Source organism: Neophocaena asiaeorientalis, unplaced genomic scaffold (assembly GCF_003031525.2).
Source record: "Neophocaena asiaeorientalis asiaeorientalis breed wild unplaced genomic scaffold, Neophocaena_asiaeorientalis_V1.1 scaffold684, whole genome shotgun sequence".
Classification (NCBI taxonomy): domain Eukaryota; kingdom Metazoa; phylum Chordata; class Mammalia; order Artiodactyla; family Phocoenidae; genus Neophocaena; species Neophocaena asiaeorientalis.
Genome location: NW_020174048.1, coordinates 7,448,205 through 7,459,593, shown reverse-complemented (window position 1 = coordinate 7,459,593; position 11,389 = coordinate 7,448,205). Strand labels below are relative to the sequence as shown.

Below are 11,389 nucleotides of genomic sequence, written 5' to 3'. Positions count from 1 at the left end.
ATAAAAAAACAGAAGCAATATTGTAACAAATTCAATAAAGACTTTAAAAATGGTCCACATAAAAAAAATCTTTAAGAAAAAAAAAAGACGGAGGTTTATTGCTTTCTCATGTAAACCCTGTGTGTGGGTAGGTGGTGGCTCTGTGACGCTTCACTCTGAGTCCAGGACCCAGACACCCTCTTTTTAAGGCTCCATGGTCCAAACACAGCTAACAATTAGCACAACACAGCCTTTTAAAATAAAAGTGCTTTTATTATAAAATTCTAAAAATGTGCTTTAAAGGTCAGTCATGGGAATACTGCAATAATAAGAAGAAACATATCTTCATAATCCAGGCAATCACAGAGCAGATTTTATATTGTCCATGGAATTAATATTTAAAAGACAGTCTTCTTCTTTTCAGTTAAGAAGAGTCTTCAGAGCACCATTATTTGAAGGAAAGGTATTTTGCGTATCAGAGTTCATCTTTGGTCTGCAATTAAGAAACAAAATATTTAGAGCCATCAGGAAGTCTTCTACGAGTCAAGAAGGCTTACGTTAGTCTATTAATTATTTTCCCCTAAAGATGAAAGAAGGGGGGAAAAAAAGCCAAGTTATTGCTAGAGGCTTTTAGGACTATTATTTGGAATCACCCAAGGGTAAAGTCACATTGGTGGGGAACCTGAACATCTAAGGGTCTGTATTATGGTAAAAGGCTTGTGTTATGAATGGTATCAGTGAACGGCTAGAGTAGACAATGGGCAAAATATAAACAAAGCTATCATTCTAGTCCCTAAGTGCTATGAATCTGGGGAATCATCTGGCACCCCTCAAAGTCACTTAGAGATAAAAATTTAAAAAGAGGAGTGGAGAAAGGGAGCTGCCCACTTTCATTTGGAGCCAACAGAAGCGTTCTGATATCAAATCACTAACTCCATGTGGGAGCACGTTTCGAGTCTGGAAATTTCTGTTTTGTCACTGGCTTTCACTGATTTTATGGCCTTGCAGCACTGAGAGGAATTAATGCTGATGATGCACCACTTCTGAGAGCCAGTTGGTGGCCAATCAGTTCCCCCCCAAAACGGAACAGACACCCAAAACTGATTTGTAGCATGTACTGTTGTCATGGTGTAAATACTTCCACCACGTGGATTCCAAGCTACCAAAATTTAACCACTGTGAAAAATTCCTAAATATTTAACAATCTGTGAACTTGGATGAGGTGTGGCTCCATCACGCCATCGGGGCTGGTAGTTTTCTTATTCCTTTTAAACCCGCTTGAGAGGCGGACGTAATAATTGCCAAATCTGGGCTCTCAACTTTGGTTCCAATGCCACAGTTCTGAGTTTGTCCGTTCAGAGACATGATGCTGTTGCTTAAAATAATGTCAAGCCAGCATATTTTATATATACATATAATACATATAATAACTTTATACAGTATATATTCCTTCAAATGAAAAATACCTACAATCACCGCCCCCCCCAAGCCATCACACTGTCTTATTATGCACACAATTTGAAGGTGATACACTGGTTTTTGGTTCTTGCTTTGCTATAATCCAGATAGATGATTCTGAGCTAAACTCTTCTTTGGGCTCGGTTTTGTTAACTATAAAATGAAGGCATTTACTGGGTGATCTCTAAGGTCCTCTTCAGCCTGCCAAGTCCATATGTGCATCTGCCTTTTATAAACAAAATCAGTATGTAGTGGTATCAACCGAGATTGCTTTTACATGAATGTTAACATGAATAATGATGGTTATACGTTTTTCCATCCCTAAACTGGGATGACGAGCTCTGCAGAAACGATCTCACAAGGAAATGAAGCTCTTAGATGATAGGTGTGAAAACACTTTTCAAACTGTAAACATCTATTCAAATGCCACATGATCTGAATTCTCACAGTAAAAATGGCTTCCCTCCGCTTTGCTGAGAGCTCACTTCACTGCATCTTGGCGCTTGTCTTTTGCCTTGTTGGGATCTATTTTATCTGCCTCTACTAGAATGAATTGCTTGGAGGCTCCAGGAGGAATTCAGGTAGCTGTTGCCTGACTGAACGAGGAAAGGAATGAATGAAGAGTTGGATCACTGTTAGTTCTTACTCTGACACTGGCTAGAAGGTGAGTTCTGGTTACCTTCTTTGTATGGCATGTGCAAGGAAAGAGGTCATCCTCGGTCTGTGGTTCTACCCTCCTCATGCCCTCCCGGATTTGGGGCTCACCCACTTGTAAACTGGCATATTCCTGTATAGGAAACAATACAAAAACATGTCTTATATATCACTTAACATCCACTTACCAAATTAGATACGCCAGAGTCCGCTAGAACACAGTCCACTTAACTCAAATGTCAAGTTGTGATATGCAAGGTCCTCCATATTCCCCTTAAAAGCCCAACAACAGAGCTTCTGAGAGGCGGCTGACCTTTGGGCACTGGCTGCCTATTTCTAAGGGACCACTCCTTAGTCTACGCTTCACTGATATGACTCGTACGGTATATATTTTTTTGACCTTCTGCCACGTAGCGAAAATAATTGTGCTTCCCATCTTCCCTAGACTGAGAATCTGAGGACAGACTATTTCTGCCTGACCCACCATGGCTGGTACAGCCTCAGTCCTATCTTCATTCATCATGTGCTTGCTCTGGGCTAAGCTCTGGCCGAGGTGCTTAGGCTCGAAAAATGTGAGTTGAATGAATGAACTCTACCCTGTGGCTCTTTAGGAATTCAAATAGTACGTCCCCCCAGCTCCTTCTTCAGTTTACATACTTCACCATCCCCCAGGAAAGGTTATAAAGGGGGCAGGGACCAGGAATGACAAACTTTGTTCTGCAGCACAGCCTAAGACACGGGGCTCAATATCTGCAATTCTGAATTTAAAAAATCTTAACTTAGATCTAGTACTATTATTAGCCAATTACTTGTTTACTACTGCATTTTTTTTAAAAAAAGAACTTTTCAAATTGTCAGATATGCTCTAATTACAATGCCTAAATGGGTAGGTCCATAAAAACAATTTCCAAGAAAAGTCACGGCCCACATGGGGTCAGCACAACAGGTCCAAACATACCTTGCACTGTATAGAAAAAGAAATGGTAAGGCAGCAGCAATATTGTACAGAGAGGAAATGTGAATCCACGCCCAGTAACTCTGTAGGATCAGAAGCCAATTTTCTAACCACATACCGCATGGTTCTAACATTAATACTTTTCTTTTAAGGTTGTAGCATTCTCCATTAGCTAATCTTTGGCTTTCTACTATTTTCATTATTATTTAATATTTATCCCTGATTTTTGCCTACAGAGGTATACATATATCTCCTTAATGAATATACTATTAGAAATTGTTAAGTGAAATATTACTTGCTACTAACATGACCAATTACAAGTATGTCTATTTTCTTAGAAAATACTGACCTGGAAAAGCTTAAAATAATAACAGAATATGTCATCACCCATGAGATTATTTCTTGCAAATTCTTGTCCTGTTTTTGCTATCTTCTTTGCCTGTGGGAACAAGAATAATATGCTTTCATGAAACATATTTTTCCCCATACAGACATACGCTAACTGATCTTCAGAGGACATTTTAGTGGGACAATAGTGGAAAAAATATCTTTGGGGTCTTGTGAGGTAAAGGGAACATTTAACAGAGTATGTTTGTTCAAATCAAAGGGACGATTTTAAGACTCGAAAGTTTGAGAAGTCATATTGGGCCTTCTAGAATTGGCCTCTCTTGGGGAGAAAAGGCATACAATAATTGAACTAACAATGACTTTGCAAAGTAAATGTAAGATGCTTAATGCACTGCCTTAACAATTTTCAGCAGACAGTTAGTTTGATGCTTCTTTCACGCAATCCCTCATTTTAATCCAGAGCACAGTTAGTTTTTCCTCCTGCCAGGCTGGCCATCTTCATTTTCATATTGCTAGGTGAGGTGAGGCAGTGCTTGGGGCTCAAATCAAACTGACTAAAGGAGAGAGCATAATCAAGGCCAAGGTTTAGCTTTTTGTGTCACGTGCAGAGTGGACAGCTAATCCAAGCCACAATGCCTGTGTTTACCCTGAAGGGATCTGTGCTATCCGCGGGGAGGTGGCTTCCCATTTACAGGTAAGGGTCTACATCTAAGCATCCCGAATGCTTTCCAGGCACAAGACATTGAAAATGAACCCATGATAACTGGGGTACAAAGAGACTGACCTTACCTCTTCATCGTGATCTTTTGCCCATTTAAGTTTTTCTAGGAGATCGCTCAGGTTGCTTTTAACTGGAATGTAGTGTTTCCAGGGCTGCAGTTCATTATAAAAGTGTTCATAGTAGATGGAGTCCTGCTTCAGCACCACACTGTCACCTACTAGCAGATACGGTAGGCGATAAGCTGCAACGGTGCCATCGACGTTTATCTGATACTTATGCTGCAAACAGCAGTAAAGTAGAAGAACCTCCATTAAATTTCCTTTTTCCCACTCTTCTTTATTCTCCTTCTCTTTCCACACATCAAACCTCAGATACAAACTGGCCAGATTTTGCCCATGGCCTCCACCACTTAGTAAGCGCTATTATATATAACATGCTGACCTAGAGCTAAGGGCTCTAACATTTTGATGTTCCCCCAAGTTTCAAAAAGGGTCCACAAGGCTAATGGTGGGGCAGCCAATAAAATTATAAAACTGTTGTCCTAAGGCTACAACCTAAGGAAAGGTAGATTTATCGTGACTCTGTAATCCATTTACTACTTTCTTGATGGCACGTGAGCACCTCACGATGGCACATTCTATGCCGTGTTACCTTTTAACATCAGGTGGCCACATGCAAGTTTTAATGAAATTAACAAGCTCTGGGGCAAGAACACCTATGAATCAAAATATTTATAGCACTGTGGTAGTCAACAGTCTTTAGCTGTAGCAAATTCAACAGGTAGAAAGAAAGCAAAGGTCTGATAAAACACCCTCTGAGGAGGGATGGCTGGTATCAGATTTGATTTGGTATCAAATCTCCCATTTCTTTCCAAAATTTCTGTGATATGCATGTGGAAGAAACACAGACAATTCAACATATGGCCTTCTTTAGGTCTTCCTCGTACCAGGTAACCCATCAAAAGAAAATCAGGCCATTTACAGCACAGACAGCTAATCACTGGCCTTCCCACCTGCAGGAGACAGCTGACTACTTTTTGGCCCACTTTTCCCTGCTCACCCCATGGGGCTTCAAAACCCCTCAGTGGTCTAGAGATCAGGGCAGCATCCCACTGCTTGAAAAAGGGGAATTGTCAGAGAAAGGATCCATACTGGGGAAACAGGAACAATCCACATTCTAGACACAGAAAGTGTGTAGCATCCCCAGAGTTCCTGGGCAGAATGTTTGGATGGATTCCAAGTCATTTCCCTACCAGAAGGCCCAATAAGAGACATCTGGTTTATATTTCTTCTTTAGTCTATTATGATGCTATGGCTCTGGGGAGAAATATTTTTTAAATTACTTACATGTATTTATTAATAAAAAAGGATTTGGAGCTAAAATATGCTTTTCTTGAGGGTCAGTTGGGGGGAAAATTATAGCTCTACCCAGGTCCCAAGCTCCTGTGGTGCATATTTAATATCAGGTCTAGGTACTGAGTACACCCCAGGTTTCCCCCCTAGGAACTGGTTAGTCCCCGGGGCTCCATTCCTCACTGTTCCTAAAATGTTGTGCTCACCTCTCTCACCCCTGAAATTTACAGGCCTTGATTTCCCGCCCCCAAATGCAGGTATTTGGAAAAACACAAAGGATTGGCCACGGATGATGTCATACCTTGAAGAAATCAAAAAATGAAATGTGTTTCACAATGGGACCATACAGGCTTTCATCGTGTTTAAAGAAGAAAAAGTTGGTGAAAGCAGCATCTATGAGTTCCGGGTGTTTTCTGCTGAGTTTAACCAACTCAAGTCTCTCTTTTCGGCTGTCTCGCCCTCTCCAGACAGCTGTGGAATTTTTGCTTTCCCAGGGAGGACCTGTGTTGGCTTGCACAGACATCATATCCAGACTGACTCTGGAAGACAGAGTGCAACAGATTTTTCTCCCAAACCATCACATTGCAAGGGTTGTTGGGAAAGAACTCACCAAGGAAAGAAAACCAAGGCTCTGGGTCGTCTGGGACCCGTCTCTCACCGGCCCATGGTTTCGAGGACAGAGTCAGTCAAGTCGTAGGTAGGCATCACAATATCCTTGGAATCTGTGGAGCCACACCAGGAAAAGATCGGATGGATGTTTGAATCGGATTTCTTTTTTTCCAAAGGCCAGTCTCCCAAATTAACAAAAAACTCCACATCGGGCATCTTCACCTAGGAAAAGAAAGCCAAGATGGTTAAAATGATGGTATAGTTTTTCATATCAGCCATTTCACTATCATTGTCAAAACTCCACTAAAACCCTGCTAAAGCACACTACACCCAGGGACAGGATTCAGCATATGGCAATTCTCCTTTAGGCTCAAAGTAGGTTTAGAAAGTAGGTTTAGTACCAAAATAATTTTACTGTAAAGTATCTTCTTTTCTTAAAAATATTTACTTATTTATTTATTATTTTGACTGCACTGGGTCTTAGTTGCGGCATGCAGGATCTTCATTGAGGCACGTGGGATCATCATTGCGGCATGCGGGGTCTTTTAGTTGTGGCATGCATGCAGGATCTAGTTCCCCAACCAGGGATCGAACCCAGGCCGCCTGCACTGGGAGCGCGGAGTCTTACACACTGGACCACCAGGTAAGTCCCAGGTATTTTCATCTATAATATACTGTTTGGGGTTGAGTGTATCCCCCCCAAAAGATATGCTGAAGTCCTAAACCCCAGTATCTCAGAATGACCTTATTTGGAAATAGGGCTGATGCAGTTGTATTTAGTTAAGATGAGATCCTACTGGACTAGGGTGGACCCTTAATCCAATATGACTGGTGTCCTTGTGAGAAGAGATGAAGATGTCAAAACACACAAGGATAACACCATGTGACAACAGAGCGGAGTGATGCAGCTGCAAACCAGGAACACTAAGGATGGCCGGGCACCCCCAGAAACTAGGAAGAGCCAAGAAAGGATCCCCCCTATAGGTTTTAGAGGAAGCACTGCCCTGCTGACACCTTGATTTCAGACTTCTAGCCTCCAGAATGGTGAGAGAACAAATTGTTGTTTTTAACCACCCAGTTTACAGTACTTTGTTACAGCATCCCTAGGAGACTAATACAGGTATACTACCTGACATAAAACTTCAGAATAGTATATAGTACCTAAGGGTCCAGAATAGAACAACCCTGGTATTGTTATTATTTTTATTTTGAAAAATTATAGTGTAAAACCTGGGCTCAAATCGTCTATTATATATCTAAGAAAAGAAATACTTACTTTTCTAGTCAAAGAAAGTAGTATGGCATCCATGAAAATTCTAAAACCTACATGTTCACCGTGAGTCTTGATATAAACCTGGAAGAGAATTGAATGTTTACTGTTTGTCTAAGAGTACCCACTGACTTCACTGACATCAATCTTATCACAATGATCTGCAGAATGATTTTTAATAAAACTATGTAGCTAGTTGTAGCCAAATGGTCAAAATAAAAAATCACTAAGGCAAGAAACCCTCAGTCATGAATTGTACCTTGTTATCCTTCAAGGTATAATGACACAAGCTCTGTCTTTGTCCAAATCTTTTCGGGATTTCTGTTGCAATCTTTTCTGGATCAATGGTAGGGAAATGTGCCAGATCTCTCTGAATTTGAGTAATGGTTTCTGGGCAGTTCATCTCCCATAGCCAGGCTGCACTGTCTTCCAAAGGACAGTCACAATTCTCATGGTAAACTGGCCCTAATTACACACAAGGAACAAAGTATACAGTAATAATTTCACTCAGCATTTGAAACATGTAACAAATATTCGTAATATGACTTTACAAGTTTTGCCTATTTAGATGGGGAGGGCAATTTGATGGAAAACATATTTTAAAAAGAAAAACATTTTTATTACCCTGCTGTATCTCAAGTTAAGTCTCTTCTAACCGCTCTTCACAGCTAGGTGTTATGATATTTTCACAGTCAGGCCCACTTGGCATGAGTTCAAAAGAAAGCCAACGGTGCTACTTTTTGCTCTAAGTGGCTACCATAGTCCATTACTCTTTTTTTTTTTAATTAATTTTTATTGGAGTATCATTGCTTTACAATGTTGTGTTAGCTTCTGCTGTATGGCAAAGCATTACTCTTTATGTTTTGTGTACTTAAGAATAACCAAACATTGGTAAAAGGATATCAGAGGAGTATACCTGTTTTAATGAAAGACAAAATGATAGAAATTTATATTTCAATGGTCTATTATACAAACTAGTTCTTAAAGGGTCTAAGGTACTTTTCTCAATGGATAAATCATCATAAGTAACAATACAAATGGGCATTCCCTGGTGGTTCAGTGGTTAGGACTCCACGCTTCCACTGCCGGGGCCTGGGTTCGATCCCTGGTGGGGGAACTAAGATACTGCAAGCCTTGAGGTGAGGCAAAAACAAAAAGCAAACAAATAAAACCAATACAAATAAATAAAACACCCCTACTATGTTTAGTATAATATATTTTTTTAAAGAAAATATAAAGAAGCAAAGTAATCCTCAAAACACCCATTTCATTAATATTATAATGAATTAATTACATGTTTGTAGAAATAATACTAACGTAATATAGAATCTGAATTGAGATTTCACTGTCATTTATTTCTATGAGTCTCAGATTGTCACCTGACCCAGGCAGTAGTAGACAATGGGACATCTTTTAAGGTTGGCAGGTTATATGGTACTGTGTGGTCCTGGTGGAGTGTGGGGAAGAAATGGAGGCACTTTCTAGAAAAATGTTTGCCTTTCGTGGAGCAGGGAGACAAGGAAGATTCATGTGTCTGTATATACCCTGCTTCTCTAATATTTTAGGGTACTGTCTCTGCTGAGAGGGAATGATATGGCTCTAGGTAAGAAAGTTGTACTCTTATCCTGTATAAGAAAACAGAATTTCTCTGGAAAATAGCACTGAAACAAAACAAAAAAAAACCCCACAGTCAATTCCCCCGCTCTCCCATCAAGTCCTCTTTCTTCCTGAAGTGACCGACCAAATTTCAATAACACTCATCAGTTACTTAAGTCATATATCTCTAATTAAGAAAGCCCCATCGACGACCGTATATATAGCTTGATTGTTCTTGCTAATGTTGTGCCTTTAGGGAGCAAATTCTCTATTAATATGTTCTTTCCTCTTTAGCAAATTGTAACTTCCATTTGAATCATGCATTTCTCTCTTTTACCAGGACTCTCAATTTAGCTTTCAAGTAGGAAATGTCTATTTTTTTCTTTTAGTGAAAAAAATACCACGCTAACTAACTTGTTTTTGTTGATCAAATGACATGTATTATTGTGTTCAAATACTGCTGTGTTAAAATTATGTTCCAAATTACCTGTTAAAATATATGGAGACTTGGCCACATGTTGACCTTGGAATTTGACTTCTATCTTCAGATTTGTGTAGCTTGCATACATTCTGTATCTTACTATGAAGGACCCATCCTTTCGGTCTAAAATCTGGACGCCCACTCTAGTGAATTGCTCATCTGGGGCTGAGATTTTAATCTGGAACACCTTTTCACCCGGAGAATATGTGAATCTGTGATGGGAAGAACAATGAGATATAAAGATTATTTTAAGAAACAACTGTGCAAAGATTATGTTCTCTAGTCTGTGAACCTTCCTATTCTCCTCCACATTCTCCCCCTAACATATGCTTGTTTCTTTTTCCTTATGCTTTTAGTACCAGAATGAATAGGATGGATCAGAGAGGAAAAAAAGAAGAGGATTACAATGGCCAAGATAACATAAAACAGTTTTATTAGAAAATTGCAAGGAGATATGTTGACTACTAATTTATGTAAACATAGAACATACTTATGCATTTCATATATAAAAATAGTCTTATCAACCTACTATTTATTTCATGCCCATCTGGAAATTTGTGATGAAATGGTGCCTCTAAAGATAATGATTTTCTGAAAAATCTCTCTCAAAGATTTTTTTTAAAAGAATCAGTATTATAAATCATGCTCAGCCACGGGCAAAAGCTAGTAGGTAGTATATCACCCAAGTGACATTGTACAAAAGTTTTTTTTGGAGTGAGTGCTCTGGCTGTTACGATTAAGATGGTATTTAGTTTCCCCAATCGTACTATTTATAGACAAGTGACAAAATTTATAACTCTCCTTTCCTTTGGGAAACTTCTTAGTCCCAAGATTTTCTGCCTACAAAATACACACAGTCAGCATCCACCAATTAAAGAAAAAGACAATCATTTCAGAAGTGAATTCTACAAATAAATTTCAAGTATACTTTTAACCGTTGAATTCAGTGGAATGAAATAAAGTTGTAACAAACATAGAAGATTCATATTTTGATACGTTCCCCCTCAACTCTAAAGTTTCAAATAGTGCTTTATTTTTCTTTTGAGTTTCAAAACCTGCTTACCTGCAGAGGTCCACCTGAAAACAGAGAAAGGTGCAACCAAGCAGTTTCTAACAACTGGGTTTAAATTCCTTATAACAGTTTATGCAAAAATAATTAGAAAGAGTACTTTCAGCCAAGTACAGGAGTTTGTTCCCCAGCCATGGGGAAATCCCTATCAAAATAGCCAGGAGAAGAGCTAATTCGAAATTATTTGTAAAGCTACAGAGAAAAATTGATTGGATGGGGAGAACAGTTAAAACCAGATGTGAATAGCACCCAAATGTCCTGGATTTTAAACTGCTGTGCAGAAACAAGTTCTTGGGCGAACAAAACTTAAGGGGAAAACCAGTAAGTTTTAACTGTATTCCAAAATAGTCAGGGAGCCATTGCTCGACTTACTTATTTCCTGATGTGTCCACCGCCTGGATGTAGAAATAGCGCGCGGGAAGGACCACAGCTGCTTTGAGCCCGGGTCCCCATATTTCGCTCTTCTCCGGGCTCAGTCGCCTCTCTCCGCCGGTCTCGGCCAGTGCTGGAACTGTCCCCAGAAAGAAGCAGTAAAGCAGCAAAGTGCTAAACATTTACAAGATGGACTCAAAATGATCCACAGATAAATGAAGCGGAAGAGGTGGACGGAACCAGCCGCGGCTCCGGCAGGGGCACGTCGGCCGATCGCAGCAGCAGACGCGGCTCCAAGTAGGATCCTTTGCTGTGCTGGGCAGGCGCGTGGGTCTCCCCGGAAAGGTCACAACCGGGGCGCTGGCTTGTCCAGCTGAAAGGTGCCAGTAGTTCTACTGAAATGCGCAAGGACCACGCCGCTCCTCTTCCTCGGGATAATGACAAACTTGTGTTGCTTCTGTAACTGGAGCATCATTGAGGTCGAACGCGTCTCAGGTTCCAGCCCAAGGTGCACGGAGAGGGGAT

The 11,389-nt window shown here is 40.2% G+C and overlaps 1 protein-coding gene across 3 annotated transcripts; it reads right to left on the bottom strand.

Annotated features, from left to right (window-relative positions):
- Positions 1 to 231: 231 nt before the first annotated feature.
- Positions 232 to 11,332, bottom strand: POGLUT2 (protein O-glucosyltransferase 2). Of its 3 annotated transcripts, XM_024753985.1 has the most exons (10): positions 10,865 to 11,327; positions 9,430 to 9,635; positions 7,606 to 7,811; positions 7,353 to 7,430; positions 6,126 to 6,298; positions 5,769 to 6,006; positions 4,184 to 4,393; positions 3,396 to 3,485; positions 2,117 to 2,224; positions 232 to 472 (listed from the first exon to the last, which is right to left on the bottom strand). In XM_024753985.1, exons 1-10 carry the CDS (start codon positions 11,044 to 11,046, stop codon positions 455 to 457), a joined length of 1,509 nt encoding a protein of 502 aa, XP_024609753.1. In that variant the 5' UTR covers positions 11,047 to 11,327; the 3' UTR covers positions 232 to 454. The 3 variants fall into 3 exon arrangements, 2 of the variants coding, with proteins under 2 accessions (XP_024609753.1, XP_024609752.1); XM_024753984.1 differs by lacking the exon at positions 232 to 472 and having other exon boundaries at positions 1,902 to 2,224; positions 10,865 to 11,331; XR_003004357.1 differs by lacking the exon at positions 232 to 472 and having other exon boundaries at positions 2,132 to 2,224; positions 4,179 to 4,393; positions 10,865 to 11,332.
- Between the last annotated feature and the right edge of the window lie 57 nt (positions 11,333 to 11,389).